At 41.5% G+C, this 19134-nt stretch overlaps 1 protein-coding gene across 16 annotated transcripts in view; it reads right to left on the bottom strand.

Annotated features, from left to right (window-relative positions):
• MYO5A (myosin VA) overlaps positions 1–19134 on the bottom strand; it is a 98644-nt gene that overhangs the window by 15775 nt on the left and 63735 nt on the right. For 4 of the 16 annotated variants that reach the window (XM_039557407.1, XM_019280907.3, XM_019280911.3 and 1 more), the window contains 15 exons: positions 18470–18556; positions 18268–18376; positions 17276–17487; positions 16229–16385; positions 12507–12746; positions 11741–11989; positions 10550–10643; positions 9699–9847; positions 8858–8971; positions 6541–6687; positions 5749–5802; positions 4818–5045; positions 3775–3783; positions 2148–2248; positions 1521–1601 (listed from right to left, as the gene is read on the bottom strand). In XM_039557407.1, coding sequence (XP_039413341.1) covers positions 1521–1601; positions 2148–2248; positions 3775–3783; positions 4818–5045; positions 5749–5802; positions 6541–6687; positions 8858–8971; positions 9699–9847; positions 10550–10643; positions 11741–11989; positions 12507–12746; positions 16229–16385; positions 17276–17487; positions 18268–18376; positions 18470–18556 — 2031 coding nt within the window. The remainder of the gene's footprint in view (positions 1–1520; positions 1602–2147; positions 2249–3774; positions 3784–4817; positions 5046–5748; positions 5803–6540; positions 6688–8857; positions 8972–9698; positions 9848–10549; positions 10644–11740; positions 11990–12506; positions 12747–16228; positions 16386–17275; positions 17488–18267; positions 18377–18469; positions 18557–19134) is intronic. The other 12 variants (XM_019280908.3, XM_039557404.1, XM_019280913.3 and 9 more) reach the window with 6 other exon arrangements.

The raw sequence follows: 19134 nt of genomic DNA, 5'->3' as shown, positions 1-19134 counted from the left end.
GAAGATGACACTATGTTCTCTTAAGTTAGCACCTTGCAATATTAACAATGGAAAATATCTTTAGAGTTAACTTTTGCAGTCAGAAACCATTTAATTGCAAATGCACATAAATAATCTCTAATTTTACATTAAACCCAACATTTTTCAGAGGGCTGTCCTTAATGCAGGGAAGGTCAACAACAGAACCAAACTCAGGACTGAAATCCAGGGGCTTTATTCTCACCGCTAACTCGTTCCTTCCCCTTGGGCACATCACATCTCAAATGCTTCTCACTGTGAAGTGGGGATAACATGTACCAGCCTCCTGCCAGGCAGTGCTGGGGGATCTGCTCCTGCTTGCAGGGCACTCTCCAAGTGCTCTGACTCATAATTTTGTACATACACAGGAAATGACAATACCAGTGACTACCAGTGTTCAATTAGACAATATTTCAGGGTTTAAATATGCATAAGGCAGGAACATTTATTAGTAACCAGACTGATGAAGCACGCAAGGGCAAACAGTCATTTAGCTGCAGTGCTCTGCCATTTAATATAAAGCTTCTTGCCTCTACAGTGCCAGGACAAGAGGCAAGAGGCACAGAGCAAACCAACTCCCATCCTGCTCTGCAGAACACTTGCTCGAAGTTAGATCTTCACAGGTTTACAATGTTAGGGGTAGAATGTGTTAGCACCAGAAAAGGAAAGACTTTAGTTAGAGGCAGTCATTGCAAAATACCACCTTCTGCAGTTACTGCTACCAAATGCATACACTGAAGAACATCAGCAGTGCTGAGCTACTGAATTCGTTGTCAGGGCAGGACTGGGAACCATTCTGGCAGTCAGGGACACAGACGAGCACACAGAGCCAGAGCTGCGCTTCCTGACAAGGAGACTCTCGCCTGCCCCACGACCAGCACAGCCCTTGCAGAGACCACAGTGATCCCACTGAGGCTTCAACAGCACCATGAGGAACTAAAGATTACTCCTCTTTCTTGGTTATTTTGTGACTTACATTTTGAATCTGGCATGGAGAGACGTGGGAGAAGAATGTTTCATTTACTGAACTTGAGACACAAGGAGAGTACCCATTTCAGTTTGAAATTTTAAGAGTTCACTGAGCTACTTAAACATTAGTTTTATAATTACTAAAATGATTGCACTTCTTTAGGCTGAAAAACTGTAAGGAACATCAATTTTGAAACCTGGTGTAAAGGCACACAAATAGTACATGGCTACAAATATTCTCCAGCTGTTGAGCTTCTGGTATTTTACAACCTATTTTTGTGCAAGGATTCTTATGAATTATGTATAGGCTGTTGTGCCACCTTAACTTTTTAAATGATTAAACCTGACAAGTAGAAAACTTCGGGGACCAGGTTTGAGGGAACCTTAATTTGTATATTTCTGTTGAATTTTTTACTAACTGTTAAAGCAATAGAAGTACTGTAGCTAAAGCAAACCCATAGCAAGGGGCACAGTTAGCTAGAAAAGAAGATGCAAATGAAGAAAAAAAAAACCATTCTGAGAAGTCTGGTAACCTGTTGGCTTGTTTTAACCCTTCATAAGCCAGCCAAAGTTCTCCGTCCTCATTCAGCATATGATAGTCCTGGGGAGATTGCCTTTCAAGAAAGGTGTTTAAAAAAATACAAGAGATAGATGTGATGGTGCTGAGGTGACATGGTAAGGACATTACACACTACATTACAGTTACTACAGTTACTACAAAAGAGAAACAAAAAACGCTCTAAAACAACCTAGCAAATGACTTTCTTGTTTATGTGTTTTTCTTCTCAATGATGCAATTCAGCTCTCAGTGACAGCCCAGCTGGTTACAGCATTCTGTGCTGTCACATTAAATGCATTGCCACAGAGTATGTGACCACTGCAGTTCAGAGGGTGACCAACCAGCCTGGGGAATGCACCCAGGCTGGGCCACGCAGCAATTAGAGGCTAAGAAGATGGAAATCCAGAAAGCTTGATTTTACATTTCCCCATTATTTCCAAATCCTTTCAAATATTGCACACAACAATTTTACTAATGAAATCAAATTATAACCCCAGCTATGAGCGTTCTCTGGACATAAATGGGTGGAACTTACTGAACACTTTACACAGTGTGTCACAGCAGACCCCAACTGATCACAAAGTAAAGAAAGAACTTGTACCTGTTTGTTTCCTTCAGTCCAATATATGCCTGTGCTATTTCTCCTTTGTCTTTCATCTTTTGTACATCCTCCAAGAGGATTGTAGCATCTGTCATTGTATTCTGGAAAAAGAATGATAATTTCCAGTAAATTTAACAACGTAACTGCTCCTTGAATCCATGTTTTCTTCATGTGGAACACTAATCCTTGAGTAGCCACATTAAATTAGTATGGGTACGTGAGCAAGAGGCTGGTCCATAATTTCAATGTCCCTTTGATTCATCTTTTAGAATAAATGCATACAAAATGGTCAAATATTGGTCTGTCTAGTAAGTGGGTACATATGTTAATCTCCTTCCATTTGTTCATCACATAAAAGGAATAAAATTAATTTCAGGAAATACTGATTTTGCATTTTATTCAAATTACCAGGAACAGCTGCTAATACTGAAACTGAAGCAGCATTGTTTTGCCAGCTTAATTCTAAAAATGTTTCTTAAACATAGCATTACATGGAGTCTTTCAAATCTCATAAATAAGAACTATTTCTCACTCATATCTGTCAAAGCAGGAAAGAATTTACAAGGGCTTGAGATTTTCTAATTTAGATAGCATCACAGTACGATTTTGTTTGAATGTTTACTATGGCACTTTTGCTTTTTCTTCAGTAAAACTTGAAATACTTTATAATAGATGTTTACAGTCATCTCAGCCAGTCTGATCTGAGCCATTGCCATGGAGCACCACAGGACTTTAATGAACATAAGAGATGGAATTCTGACCTTCTGACTTTCAAAACAAGCAGATGCTGTTTTCCTGAGCACAATTTTGCAAAGTATTTACAGCAACAACTTTGTGGACATAAGTGTTGGAACCAAGGTCTCTATGTCTAGTATGATTTGTGTTATCTAATATGAAAAACAATAAAATATGTGAGCTCCTTAAAGAATTATTCCCAACATCCTTATGACATCTTTGACGTTTTTCTACTATTAATTTACTACAGAGTGAAACTGCTGTATCTCACCTGCCAAGCTTTAGCAGTCTGAACATCTATCATTTAGAGTCAGCTCAGTTTCTTACACTCTTACATGTATTCAATGGCATGTTCTAATCAAACATTCAGCAATTTCTGTCCAGTATCTACAGATGACAATGTGAGTCCACAATATTTGTTGCTTGCTGAGGACAGAAAACACTCTAAAGTAAGGTACTTCTTCATACCACAGACCTTTAGTTTGTTGTGAAATGTATGGGTTTTGCAAGTTAACAGAGGTCTGATCCCTGGATCACAGGGCTCCCCGGATCACTGTCCTTACCCCTCAACCATACTCAGCAAGAAACATGATGGAGCTGACTAGACCAATACCTAAATCTTTTCTTTCATGTTCAGGTTGTCATAAACCAGCACTTCAAAACTGTTAAATCTGCTTGTTTTGAATGAACTTGTTTCTCTGTGCGGAGCATGAAGATGGGGATGCAGAGGACATGGAATTATGAGAACAGTTTTTCAAAAATACCAAGGCAAAGTGCAAGAACAAATACATTTAGATTATTTAAGAGGCAGGGAAATGACAGCTCAATACTGTTGAGGGTTATTTTAGCATTTAGGAAGTTCTGGTTTGTAACTGTAGAAGAAAACATGTACCTTATCCTCCTGGCAAACAAATTGGTAGGCAAGAAAGAAGAAAAACAAAACATTAAAAAAAAAAAAAAAAATCTATCTGTGCTGCAGCTGCTCAACCTAACAAGCAGAAGCTGTCTGCAAACTGGCTGCTGGCCATCCCACAGGCCACCTTCTGATTTCCCCCATACTCAAAGCCGCTGTAAAATCAACACTTCCATCCCACCACTGCTGAGAATGTGTCATTTAAGGATTCACTACTCAAGTATTTCTTTACAATGTTCTAAATACTACAGAATAAATGTATTTTGTTTTCTTTAGAGTCAAACATTTAAAACAAGACTTAAAACATCTTCATGCATCACAGACTTTCAGTGTATTTACCCAGGACAAATATAGGTGTAACTTTGCAGCAGCAAAGGAAAGAGGACATATCTGTTCATTCCTTGCTGCAGTTATGAAACAAGAGATAGTTCAGTGGAAATTAGTTCCTTGATTCACATTATACCTTTTCAGGTTGAATGATTCTTATTTTCAAAGCTGTTACTTCCCTAACTATGTCATCAGAGTCAGAGGGTTTTAGAGGAGGTGCATTTCAGTGGTCGTACTCTTCTTTCTATAAAAGCACATAGCACCTATCAAGCAGTAATATGGAATTTCCATATCTTCACAGGTAATCTTTATGAAATGTTACTGATTTGCAATCATACAGATGTAGAAGAAATTGTTCCTTGTACTGAACTATTAATTAACAGGTATTGCTGAGAATTCCTTTAAATTTTCCAAACTACACACTAGAGACACGATACTGTACTGCACCTTTGGTGCAGCCTGTACATCCCTGCATGAGTGCTGGTAGAAAAACCCCAGACTGGTTTATTAATACCACCCCCTAATTCAGACTGCTGTGATTTGTGCACTAATGATGGATCAGTGGATTACACTTAGAAAGGCTTTCAAACCTGGACTATTTTTTCCAGCCATGTCAAGCACGCTGTTAATCAATAAAGCATGCCAGCGCTGCAGTGTGAGTCTCGTACACAGTGCACCTGCTCAGTGTGGTTTACCTTGGGCTGAATGGCCTCTTTCTGGCTCACCAGCTGAGACCTCAGGATGAGAACTTCTTCCTTGCGAACTTCAAGCTCTTCACTGACCGAGGTCAGCTGGTCCAGGAGGACTCTGTATGCTGGGGCACCAGGAGCAGTCACCTCTGGAGCTCGTGTCTCTGTGAGGGCCTTCTGCAGCTCATTCAACTCATTCTTCAGTTTTTTATTCTCAGATTCAAGTTCTTGACGCTGCAAGAAACAGGGACAATTCTGTCACCCAGCAGCACTGCAACATGTCTGTAACCCACACACTGCAGGTAGAAATGGTAAAAATGATGAGTAACTGCAAGAAATCCATCAGTCTCTCCTGTATCCCTGGCCTCCTGACTATGGTCAATAGTGTCTGGGAGGATTTCACTAACAGGATTAACCTTTTGTCTGAAGTGCAAAACCAGAACACACACACACGAATCAGACAGGTTGATGGGAAAAAGAATTGCCAATCTTTTTTTCCCTCTTGTTCTCCTCTTTGCAAAAAAATATTAAGTTCACAACAAATAGTGGTCAGCAGGCTAAGAAAATTCTGCATCACTATTAGGAAATATTTTTAGTTTTAGTGGTCCAAGATATGCAGTAATTTAGATAATGCTTTTGAAAAAGAAGACTACATTTATCACTGTATTTTTGCTCAAATTAACTTGCAAGCTGTACTAAGTGTTTAACAGAGAACTCCCCCTGCTTTAGAGGATTTTTTTGTTCTGCAGCCCCAGCCACACATACTACACCTCAAGAAGAGCAGTCCTACAATGAAATGACTGCTGGGGAATATTTGTTCTAGTTTCTCCAGCTACTATTTGGAAACAGGAGAGCTGATGAAATTTTCTATGCCAGCACATAAAATTGATGCAAGAGCTTCACTAGCAAATAACAGAAACCTCTGTTTTAGCATTACCTTGAGCGACTCATACTCCAACTCTGCACCTCTTATTGGAGGCCTTTCTTCCTCCTACGAAAGAATACAGACAAGTGTGAAAACTAAAAATCCTTCACTGAGGTAGGAAAACAAAAGGGAACTGAAATTATTTTCCTATAAAACTGTAAAACACTCATTTCTGGTACTGCTAACTGCTGTAGTTTGAATATTGGCATTGTCTCCTTTACTTCTGAGTTTATGACACATAATTGCTTGATATAAATAAAATCACATACTGTCACTGGCAACAAAACAGAGCAGCATGAATTCCAGCATGCTAAAGAAATTCACTGGTAGAAACATAATAAGAAACAATTGCCAAAACTGGTTTCATAATTTTCTAAGAACTTAAGGAGACCAAACCAGGAGAATTTAAATTACAATCAGCTAAACGTGTCTAAGCCCAGTGCATCCTGGTTGAAACACTTCTTCTTCTGCCTAAAATGAACAATTACTTATTCTCCCCATCATTTAAGTAGATTTCCTTACGGCTATTCCTTAATAAAAACAGCCTTTCAGCCTTTTCTTTCTTTTCAAGTGAAGTCCCAAGCACTTTTTGTTACTGTTGTCTTCCATCGGAGGATCTCAAGGACCTCAGAAAACTAAATAACCAGTCCCTAGAACTAAGCAAAGGTATAAAACTTGTCATTAAGTAAAGCAAGTGCTAGAGGAAGATAAAGATTAGTGAAAGCCAGTCAGCATTCACAGAGCTACTGTTTCACAAGAGGGGACACTGTGGTGTCAGCATTTGATCAGCTGCAAAGAGTCCACCTTAGCTTTAGCACGGAGAGCCTGTTCTTCCTTTCTGTCCAGTTCATCCTGCAGGGATTGCTTTTCTTGCTCCAGTTCTGAAACCCGTTTCTGCAGCTTGAGGAACAGAGACATATCCAGCGGTGCTTTTTTCTCACTAGGCTCCTGCTTTAGAAAGAACAGAGGGAAGTCAAGAAGTATTCCCCTTCCACAGCACAAGGAAGCACAACAGTGAGTAAAGATGGGAAACAGACTGGGGAAAGAGAGGAACACAGAAATGTTACTCGATTCTGAGAGTTGACTATCTAAAATATTTCATCAGCTATCAAACACTATTTTAAAAAAGGATTTACTAGTACAAAATGGTTCTAAGCCTAAAGCCTAGCAAAAGAAAGCACTTAGAGACTACCTAGCAGACAAGAGGTCTATAGCTAAGCATACCTTATATTCTTATTTGTTTGAAGGAGGGAAAGTAGAAAAAAGAAAAAGTTTGTGGTTAGACTCACCTGGAAACAACTGTAAGGGCTTTTTTGTTCACTGGTTTAGTTTTCAATTATTTCTATAATAAGTTCTTCAGCTAAAGAGAAATCTCTCTGGTGATCTGCAGGTTAATTTAGTGGGATGTGATACAAAAAATAGGTACCAGAAAATATTATTTTATGCCTTTTTCCTTTTATTGTGCTAATTATACAGACTGTTCTGAGTCTAATTCCCTGGCTTCTTCACTATTTTCTGGGCAAGGACCAGTGTTTGCAATCTGAAGGTGCTTTAGAAACTGCCCATCAGCGTTTTTGTACTTTATGTACTGAGAAGATCAAAGTATTTACTATGAACTGTACCATAAAATTTTAAAGCCTAAAAAAGGAACTAGAAAATTAATATTAATGACTGTAGCAGACAAGCAAGCACAGCCATTTCCACTTCATCTCCTTTTACTGTTGAGGGGAAGAGTCATAAACCACACCAACAGATCAGGAAAAATGAAACAGACTTTTGAGTTTTCTGGCTTTACTGGTTTGCCTTGAGGTGGGCCCTGTTTTTTAATGTGGTTTTGTATAATTAAGCTATATTGTTAGTCTAGAGTCGAACTGGGGCTTGCAATGTTAAGGGGTTAAACAAATACAGTGCTGCATTCATTCACACTCTTGTGTGAGTTCATTTTTTCATTTCTATTCTAAAACCCAAACCTGGCTCTCAAACAGCAATTCAGTAAGTCTATTAGCCAAAGGAAAAGATGGCATTTGGCTCATATGTGAAATCCAATCACATGTAGTTGCACTGTCCTCCTGATTATCCATGAGTGTAGGAGCATCATCCTGAAACCATTATGCAAGGTGAAAAACATAAGTGGGAGGGCAAATTACGAAAGAGTGCGCAGAGAGGCTGTGCCAGCCCCAGTGCGTCAGGATATCTGCATCCAGAGAGAAAACAATTCTCTGCAGAGGCTTCCCAAAGCAGCAATGACAGCCTGCCAGAAGCAACTCTGGAGATCCCTAACCCAGGCAGAGGGCAAACAGGGTGTGCTGTGCCCTGGCTCACAGCTGAGGAGATCTTCAGAATGCACAGAGAAAGCTTTGACTCTGGAAAGCGCCAAGCACAGCCAGACCTCGGCCCTGGGGGCTCTGTGCTTGCAGTCCCACCGTGATGGGATGGGCCAGAGGGGGGAGTGATCTCCAAAAACACTATCAATGGCTTGGAGCTGCACCACAAATTATTCATGGTTATCATTCATCAGCTGAATCAAGTCACCTTCCTGAATGCTTTCTGAACATCTTCCTGATCATTTTTCCGAACATCCTGGGATTTGTATCACTGCATATGCAAAAGAAACTCCCAATCATCCGAGAGTTTGATTCCTCTCTATGAAATAGAGAAAAACTGATCCAAGAGAAGTTTCTCACCCCTAACAGAAAACACATTCCATGTAGCTACTAAGAATGCAGCTTGCCATTTTTAATCATTGAATATACAGTAGGGAGACTCCTCTGGAAGTCTCACTGGTTTTCTAAATTCCCACTGTGTCCTGAATAAGTGATTGTGCTTACCAACACTGACAACCAAATGTTTCACAGATGCAAATCAGCTGGATCACCAAGTATCTAGTCTATGCTTAGTGTAATACAAGAAAAATTCAAAGCATACTTTGACAGTCTTTCTACACAGGATCACAACTAACTGGGGAATTGGTGTTTTCTGAAAGGGAATGGAGAAGGTTGGATTAAAGCACTAGATATCCCAGTATAAGGATATGGTGTTCAGAACCACTTATGAAAAAAAAGGGATAGCAGTGAGTTCAACCATGTATCAATGAGAAGTTGGGGGGAATTTTTAAGGTTACCTCCATCCTCAGTGGTAAGTCTTCTGCTTCTGTGATCTCAGAGCTGAAAGTATATTCAGATTCATTGCTACTGTGAGTTGAGTCCGTCCTTTTGTGCCCAGGCTTGGGGATGCTCTGGAGTGCAAATGGAAACAAATCAGTACCACTGTATGGTTTTCCCTGTGACTGTCTCTTCAAAACCTTTAATCTAGCTTGTAGTATTTGGAGTTTCACAGCTATCAAAATTTAGAAGAGTTTTGATTTTGGTCTCTCGTACTACATAAAGCCTATGAGATACAGTTCACAATCAAATCTATGGAGAGGGGTCAGATCCTACACCACCAAGGACTGCTGCAGAAAGTAGCATCAAGCAAGGATGCAGCACTTTGTGGGAAAGAAATGCCCAGTTTACAGGAAGCACAGGCAGCAATTCTTTAACTTCCTACACATTCTATTGAGGAATACTTTTTATTCCGGCCACATAAAACCTTCTTAGGACTACTTATAATTTGTCACTGGATGAAGGTGGTACAAACAACCCTAGCAGATGTTAGTAACTTCAGGGCAAAATAAGGATGGACAGCACAAGCAATACTACCAGGAAAGTCACAGCAGAAATTTAGCCTCCTTCACAGATGTGACAATTAAAAATACTGTTTTTAAAAAAAACCAACAAGAAATTTAGAATACATTTGTTTTGGCTGAACTAAATGAAATAATCAGTATTTGAAAGGACAAACTCTCTTTCCAGGTACAGGTCACTAACAGACACATCTGACAGAAGTTACTAACTTATCCCACTAGATTCTGCCTAAACACAGCTATAAACAGCTTTCGATTTCTCAGCAGTGGAGCCACTTACCACCATCAGGTTCATTTCATCCTTGAGATCATCGTAGCGCTCCTCCAAGCGGCTGAACTCATTCAGGAGGTTCTGGTACCGTAACCGTTCATCGTTCAGGTCCAGCTCCAGCTGCTTTGTCTCCTCCACCAGCTTCTTTTCCATCGACTCTGCCACAGACAACAGGCATCCAAAGTGAGAATTCCAGCCCTACCTACCACGCAGTGCATCCATCCAGGAGGAACAGGCCTGTGTCTGCACCAGAGGAACAGCCTGCCATCTGAAGGTGGTGTTTGTGCTTCTGTAGGCAAACGTTAAGCAAAAGATATGAAGGGCCAAAGCCTTATTGTGGCAACCACAGAAGTGCTCACTCAGTCAAGTTAGTTATTCTGCTAATACCTTCTATTGGTGATTCCAGGAGGGAGGAAGAAGGGGCACTAGCCCATTGCTGTGTTATATAAAAGCACAATGTGAGGTGCTTTACGCCTCAAGCATCCTGACCCTCCTCATCACAGCCTCCTTCATCACAGCCCTCACATCTAGAGTTATGCTTTCCTGGCTGCTGCCTACACAGTCCCAGCAGCCAGAAAAGTTGTAGCAGATAAACTGTATTAGATATCAGAGCCACCTTTTAAAAAATTGAAGTGCTTTGGAACAGTCACCACCCCCCCCCCCGCCCAAAAAAGGCCCCAAACCCTTAGGATTTCATGGAAATTCAAATGGTAAGTAATTCTGATGTTTGCAAGTTCTTAAAGAAATGAATCCACAAAAAGGAATGTAAACTATGGCAAATTAGCCCAATCTATGCAGTAGAGTGTTGCTTTACAAGGTACCATGAAGTAGAAACCCTGGATGAAGAGAACAGAGCCAACCTGTTATTTCCCTCGCCTGGTCATGGATGCGGCGGTTCAGCTCCTCCTTCTCTGTTTTCAGTAATGAGTTCTGCTCTTTCAGCTCTGACACCAGCTACAGAGATAACAAAATATTTGACTCAGAATGCAGTTCATCTTTCATCAGTAGCTCTGACAACGACATCTTTGTTGTAACAGTTCAAATACTTAAACTGCTCTTCGCAGAGTGAAACACCTAAACTGTTCTCCACAGAGTGAAACCAGTGAACTAAGTTTTAACTTCATTTCCAAACTGCATTTCTTAAATATGTACCACTGCAGACTCTCCTGTATGTTCTGCACCTCATTTCTGATCAGATGCTAAAATTGTCCTGAACCACTCCACTGTGCCATGTATTTTTCAGTAAAGTCCCAAAGATGTAAATGGCTCATTAAAACAGAAATATTCCTAAAATAGTAACACATTTGGTAGTACTATGGTAAATTCCATTGCATTGGGTTACACCACAATCTAACATCTTGCCTCTGCCCTAAAGCTGTCTCACTTTACCTATGTTCAGGTTTGCCAGTTACTCAGTTGTCTCTGATTATGGTTACTATGCACTCACTTTGCTTTATCAATTAGTGTTTTTCCTTATGCTTATTTGATATTGAAATTTATCACTGCAGCATCACACAATGATCGATTGGCTCTTCCAAACTTGCACCATTATCAGCAAGTTCTCTTGACAGAAACAACCTGTTTGATATGTTTGTGCTTAGCAAAGATAAGGGGTTTGCTGAAACCTGTTGAACTAGACTGTGCACATGTGTTGAACAGGCTGGCTGTTCACATTAGGCAGGATATAGCAGTACCTTTGAACACTGGGTATGGGACACATTTCTGATATCTGTGATTACTCTCTCTAGGCAGGTAAAATGAATGAATGCACTGCCTCTGACTAAGTCAAAAAGCTTAAGGATTCAGATTTGTAAATGCTTTCAATATCAAAATCTGAAGAGATCGGATACATATATTTACATACAATATATGGATTTAGCATATTCTTCTGCTATAGCTGCAGCCATTTAGGTACCAAGCCTATTTAGGATTGTACAGCTATAAAAATACAGTAAAAATATCAGTCACACAAGTGAAACAATCCTGGGCAAAACCTGAGTGGACACCAGGCCCCTGTAAATCCTCTCATGCACCTGAGACCCCATACATGCCTGCTCAGTTTCATGTTTGTATTTGTCTGCCCACTCCTCAATGCTCTTCTTCTCCGACTGCGTCTGGTGCAGCTCCCTGCGGAGCTTGGCAATCTCCTCCTGGAGGCTGATGACACGGTTGGTGGCGTTCTTGGCCTCCTCCTCACTCATCCGAAGCCTTTCCACATCGCTCCGCAGCTTCTCTGTCTCCGTACTGTATGTGATCTCCAGGCTGCTCATCTTCTCCAGGAGAGATTTGTACTCTTTGTTCTTTGCAAAACACAACACAGACAGAGCAGGTGTTGGAGAAGTTCTGGTTTAAGGGAGCCTTTTCCTTCCCTACAGAATATACCCAGATATGGGAGCACAGGAGCAGCTTCCCCATTTCAAAAAGGTTTTGGTCTGTTTTTGCAGAATTGCTTAACGAGGTGACAGAACAGTCCAGTCTCTAAGCCTGCACATCCTAAACGAAAATCAGATGGAGAGCCCACATACACCAGACACGATCACCCCACCTTCGCCTAAAACAGAGCAACTGACGTGCTTCAAACGCAGCACTGGCGTTAAGCGAGTGGGTGTTTTTTCTCAGTTCTGCTGAGGGGAACAAATGGATGTTTGACTGCTCCAGTTCTACCACGGCCTCCCCTTCTCTCCCATCGCTGTTCTTCGCCAGAAAAGAGAACTGAGCCCTCACAATGAAAACTCCGTGCATTCTGTGAATGCCCACAGTGCTGAGAAAGGCAACCAAGATTTTGACACGTTTTCCCTGAGGCCAGGGAGCTTTTACCTGCTCATCGATTTTCCGCTGCAGCTGCATGATCTTGTTCTCCAAGCCAATGTGAAGCTTCTTGTAGCGCTCCACGGAGCGGGCCTCAATCTTCAGCTTCTTGAGCTCCCTCTTGGCCATCATGCGGCGGTAGCAGCACTGCAGGTACACGATGGCCCGCAGCGTGCGGCCGTAGCGCCGCCGAGCCAGCCAGCCCCTCACGTGCTTCTGGATAACCACAGACTTGTGCTCCCGCAGCATCTGCAGCCCAGAAAACACATGGCAAGGGGATTAGAGCTCCAAGCTACACCTGTGCAGCTAAACAGAACCCTGTAAGGATGTACCTAGAGACACCTCACCTGCAAGGAGAGACTTCTGGTGAAGAGCAACGAGAAATGGAATAAATTTAAAGAGAAACAAGAAGAGGAAAAGAAGACTGGAACAAGGACAACAATGGAGTAAAATGAAAAGGAACCAGAGAGAAGAACATGGCAAAAAGAACTGGAGGGACATTGAAGCACCAGGCATTCCTCTGTGTTGAGGTCAGATCCCAGCTAATTACAAAAGTACATGGTACCTGTTGGCAAGATTACAAATACTTTTTTTTTTTTCAAACTGCATTTTTATCTTGAAAGACTTTTGAATCATTGTCATGTGCTGCCTAGAGTTCATCAATACAAAGTTTAAAATTACCACATTTGATATGCAATGCAGTCAATACTGCATTTCCCAGAGGAAATTGTCACAGACATTAAAAAGTCAGAGGCTTTTGGTTTGTTTGTGTTATTTTTTTGGGGGCGTTTTTGCTGCCTTTTTTGACATATCTTAGGCTTGCCAGCATGGAAAAGTTTGCATCTATTCTAATAAGAAATTTATAGTGTAGTAATTCCAATTTATTTTACGGCAGAAATTTCAACCATAGCTTTGAGGTGTAAAAAAACATGTCAGTAATATTTAAAAAAAATAATCTATAACATAAACCAGTCAAGAATGCCAGCAACCTTCATCTGTATGTTAGTCAGAGAGTTCAGCTAGGAAGAGTCTACCACTTGTTTTTGGATCCTTCACCCACTAATTCAGTCAGAGATCCCCCAGGTCTGGAACACCTGAATTCAAGCAGATCTATGCACGGAAAGCCTGCCCAAGCCCACAAGGCTTCCAGGACTCTGAGAGCTTTAGAGTTCACTTAATGAAGCTTCCACAAACTAAACAGTTTATTCTAAAGAACAAAATTATTTAGGATTTCATGTTAATGCTTGGAATTAATAGTTTAAATATCACAGGCAGTTCACATTCTTACACTGATTTACCACAAAGCTGATAAGACAAACTAGTCAGGTAACAGTAATTTTATTTTCTTTTAGACTGCTTAGCAAATAAACTGAAATGTGTTAGAAGCATTACAGTTCCAGATCAATGAATTTAAAATTCACTGGCAAAGTGGCAAGACTATAACACATACAAACTTTCTCCCTTAGCACTTATTTCTGAATTCAAAATGAGACTGGAAACACCAGCACTCAGTTACTCAGCACACCAAGGTAAGGAAGCAGCTCTCTGAAAAGCACAGCAAGGTCAAAAGCCAAAGTCCTTCTGACTGCACACCATGCAGTTGGCATTCCTGCCTCCTGCTTACATGTTTTCTGGGACACGCCTTCAGGTTCCCAGCAGGTGCCTGAGCACTTGAATACAACTAGCTTCCAACAACATTTCCACCTGAAGTTTGAAAGCACAAGTCCTGTAAAATACCTCCATCGCGCAGGGACGGTCCTCATCTGCCAGGGAATTCTCGCATCCATGCAATCCAGTGAGGAAACAAGCCACTCCAAGGTAAGGTGAGAGGATCAGAAACGTTACTTAATTTACCAGGGATATCCCAGGAAAGCTTATGTCAGAGCTATGGAGGAACCAGACTCCCTGTCCAGCTGAGAAGCACATTGCAAAGTCTCAGGCAGGAGTTTTCCCCAGGATGTGTGAAACAGATGATTCAACCATATTAAATTCCTTGTACTGCCCACGTGACTCAACACATGCCCTCTCTTCCTGCAACAACAACAGGTACCTTTCACAATCCTAGGGAACAACACGTGTACCACACATTACTGCAGCCAGGGCTCAGCCCAGGTGCCCTGTCACCGGGCAACCTTTCGCTGTCACTCGTCTGCAAACATCACCAACTCCAGAACAACAGAGTTTACCTTCCCATGGCACACAGAGCCTGTGCTTCCCTCTCTGGCCATCCCTGTACCTCAGCTTGAGTAAAACCCCACCTTAGGAGCACAAGACAAACACAGCACACTGCAGGGGCACTTGTCAGACCATCATGTTTTACTGCGGTGAACAACACAGCTTGAGGGGATCCTCCTGACAGGCAGGTATGGCCACCCCTTGCAGGGACTCCTCCAGAAACCTGCCATCTCTGTTAAGAGGGAATATAACAGGTTTATTAAACTGTGCTACAAGACAGATGGGGTGTGTATTACTCATGCAACTAACAAGGCACAGAGAAACCTCTCCCATTTTCCTGAAGATTTTTGGCCGCCTACTGCTGTGACCCAGGTGTCACTTTGTCACATCTGTCAGACCACTGTTAAAAACACATCCTGTTTAACATCACAAATATGGTTTGTAATAACAAGAGTGCTAGGAATTCCAATAAAAAGGCAAGTGGATACCCACACAAAAGAACAGCCAAGTCAAGCACAGGGGTCTTGCTACTAAGAAACTCTTACCAAGGTTTATTTGTTTTCTGGCTTTGTGGTTAGTTTGTGTTAGAATGCTACATGTGACTGTGTAGCATCTTTAATACAAATGAAAAATATACAGAAACTTCAAATTTAAAAGAGAAAGATATGGCACATAAGCATGAGATGGCTTTTGGCTGCATGCCCTTAGCATCTACACACTTGGGAAAACAACACAACTCCCTCAGCTACTTTTTCAGTGAAACACACGCTGACTTTTGAGCCTGGCTAAAACAGTTATTGTGGATAAAAGTGCTATGAAACATGTTAGCACTTTGCAGCTTGAATCACAGTTCTGTCTCCGGCCCTGTAACCACTGAAAACCAAATCCTAATTTCTCAATTGAATAATTTATTATCAAGCATAATCAGGAAAATATTATCAATAACATGAGGACAGGATTATATCAACTTATCCCCAAACAAAAACCAATGTACATTAAAAAAAATAAAACAAAAATTCCCCCTGTGGATAACTTTCAATATCCTATTTTGGTGGGATCTCTTTGTAACATAGGTCTCCTGCAGTGTATTCCATCAGCCATTTCAGAATCACTGAAACCAGGGATGGGAGAGGACCAGTAGTGAGTGCATCACATGTATCCTGATGTAATCAATACTGATTTGGACTCATGGAGGCAGATTAAAGCAAGGCTATTTTCAGTATTTAAGTGCCTTGATGTTCTATAGAACAAATGAAAAAGTCAGAAATGCTGCAAATTCCTGCTGGATTCTCCACTGGCTGCACTGAAAGTCTAAATACACCTGTATTAGATGACAATAAGAATATATCTAAAATGACAAGCTGATGGCAGTATTAGGTATTTCTAACTTCCAGGTGCTGTCCCTCAATCCACGCTTTGGTATTTCATTTGTGCATCACACCTAGCAGCATGCACACAAAGCATTTCCAACTCCCAAGACAACACAACAGAGCAGCTTCGTCCTGAAAGTATGTGGAAATAGAGGTAGAGTGAAAAAGTACATTATGATTTCTCACCATTTGGTACTTGTTTCTGACCATGTAACCTCTCAGGAGAGCCTGAAGAGCAATAGTAGCATCTCGCATGCACTGGTATCTCTTGCGGACCACGTACATGCGCTGGAACTTCTGAATGGTGATGGCAGCTCGTGTTCTCCGCAGGAACTTGGCATAGCTAAGGAAAAGATTACAAATAATACCTGTAATTATGTTCCAGTGATTGAATGCTTGTTTGCTTTTCAATTTCCTATATCTTTAATTTCCTCTTAATGTTGTCAGTGACACAGTATATTTACTTGCTATTCTGCTGTGTGGCAGTACAACAGAATGACAAATTAACAGAAACCTTGCAAAGCTTTACAGAGAAATGCTTTCACTTCCCCTAAAAACTGTACTATAGAACTGTCAAGGTAAACTTAGCTTAATTTCTCATCACCTCTTCTCCACCTTTAAAGCTGTTTCCACTATGTCATCTTCCAGATCTACTCTCCTAACCTCAGCTAGTAGAAAATGCTTCCTTGTTCTTGGCTCTCGCAGTAAGACAATTACAAAGCATCTTAACACAAGCCTCTTTCCAAAGGTTGGTTATTATAGTCTTCATCACCGCCTTGTCTTTGAACAATACCACCTGTATTCCTGCCCTTCTCTCTGGCCTCATGGCCATCCCTCAGAAGTCAATCCAAACAAATCACTGACTGATGAATGTCCCTTTACAGCTGCACCCTTGATGAGGAATAGCTTCTCCAGCAGGACAGACCCAGATGGGAGGGCACATGGAAACTGAGCAATGAGGACTCAGACAGTCCTGCTTTACCTCACCTGCAACACATCTCCTACTACTACTTGTTTTCTGCATCATAGAGCCAGGGTGCTACTGTCCTCTCAGAAAGGTCAAAACCAGGCAGGACACACACACTCATTATATTCAATTTCCTTCATTTCCCTGGAAAACCATTTCCTCTCGGGCAGTATAGGAAGGTGAGAACCAATGTATCACATCTCAATGCCCTACTTACAGGGCTCTGGACTGAGGCTGGTGTGGGATTTGCCCTGAGCAGTGCTTACCATCGTGCTTGGTACCCTCTGACATGTCTCTGGATGGTGATGGCAGCCTTCCTCATACGCACGTACTTCTTTCTCATCAGCCAGCCTCGGATCGTCTTTTGGATGCGGATACAGGCAGCTCTCAACTTATCTGCCCTTATTTTTTCCAGGTAGGCTACTTGACCAGCCCGGAAAAATATTTTTGTCTTACCAAACTGGTACTTATCCTTGTCCTATTTTCAGAGGTAAAAAGAGGATAAGTTACAGCATTAAGAGTTAGTGCATAAAAAAAGGCATGAAGGGCTAAATGAAAGCACAGTTAGTAAAGAGGCAAAATTATCTGTGTAATATTTTGGGTAATCTGAGACTTAAATTAAGTAGTGAAGAAGGGTATTTTGTCTGTATGATTCTGTTAAAAAATTAATACAATAAGGCCACAAGCATGGCTCAAAGGAGCATCCTGAGATTTTTTCTTAGATGAGAATGCCATGAAGATGATGACATGGAAGGCTAGAGGAGGTGACAAAGAGGCCCAGAGGATGAAAGCAATACAGTCAGTGCACATGTACAATTTTCTGCTTAAATTGTAGCTGAGCCCTCTGAACGGTCCATCTTCGACCACATTACACAGTGCAAACAAAGCAGCTGGGGCTTCAGACACGCACACATCACTTATGGTATCAGGACTAGGGCAGAACAAAGCATGCTGCTGCTGCTCAAACACATCTGGAATTTCAGAACTAAACCAGAAAGAGAATAGTATTTTATGTCTACAGGCTGTAGTACTCCTTTGAGGGAAAAACTGAGAATATACAAAGGCACACTGAAAAAAATTAATTTTGTTGGCTGTTTGATTCTAAGCTGAAAGGAACAGCAGTCAAAGAGCTACAGCTTACAATACATGTGTGGCTTAGTACTCTGTGGAAGTCCTAAAATAGTGTGGCTATGAGGGAGCAAGCAACACTGTCTTTATTCCTGCAGATTCCAAATGCTCTCAGCACTAAGTCTGATACCTGAATTAGCTTCTCCAGGACATTTTTACAGGTCTGCTTTCGGTCACCAAGGACATCTCTCTGCTTCATCAGAACACGGTAACGGCTGAAGAACTCTTGGTACGTCCACCTGTCCCAACAGCAGAGACAGTGTCAGTCCCAACAACGAGCATTACCTTAAAAAGAACTGCAGCTGAAAGCAATCCAAAGAGAGCAAACACACCTGGAAGGGAAGCCAGCGGCACTGATGCGGATGGTCTCCAGGACACCACAAGCTCTCAGCTGCTGCACTGCTCGCTTTTCATCAAATCTAGGTAGGAACAAAAGGTGGGTGTGGGACTAGGTTTGCATTACTTGGGGGTCCTGGTTGTGTGCACACCCGGGACAGAAGTGGCACAGTGGGGAGCAGGGGTGGGATGTGATGGGTGGCGAATAAGGTGCTCCTGAAATTCAGGGGTAACAGAGGACAGCCTGGCCAGAGAACTGTCTGAGCCCATTGGCACTTCCTGCTGGTCAGCCCAAGAGCTACAGGAGTCTTTGTGTGCCTGGGCTTTGAGAAAAGCTCTAAGCAAGTTCATACATGAAAAAAAAAAAAGATAATGAAATAGGCTTTGGAATCTGAAAAAGCAAATTCCAGCAAATGTCAAATGAGCTCAAGGAGTGCAAACTGCCAGTTACATTTAAAACTGCCAGCAATGAAAATGTTGGAATTTTTTTCTCATGTATCACCATAAACAAAAAAATGGTATCAGGAATTATTTCTCCCTCTATTAATCCCGAACATCTCCTGCTGTAATACACGTACACACACACAATGAACCCATAACCAGAGAAAGGAGACACAGTATTTGCTCCTGAGTGAGCAAGGTTCAGCAGAGCCTTGAACCT

Source organism: Corvus cornix, chromosome 10 (assembly GCF_000738735.6).
Source record: "Corvus cornix cornix isolate S_Up_H32 chromosome 10, ASM73873v5, whole genome shotgun sequence".
Classification (NCBI taxonomy): domain Eukaryota; kingdom Metazoa; phylum Chordata; class Aves; order Passeriformes; family Corvidae; genus Corvus; species Corvus cornix.
This window is presented reverse-complemented; position numbering and strand designations above follow the sequence as displayed.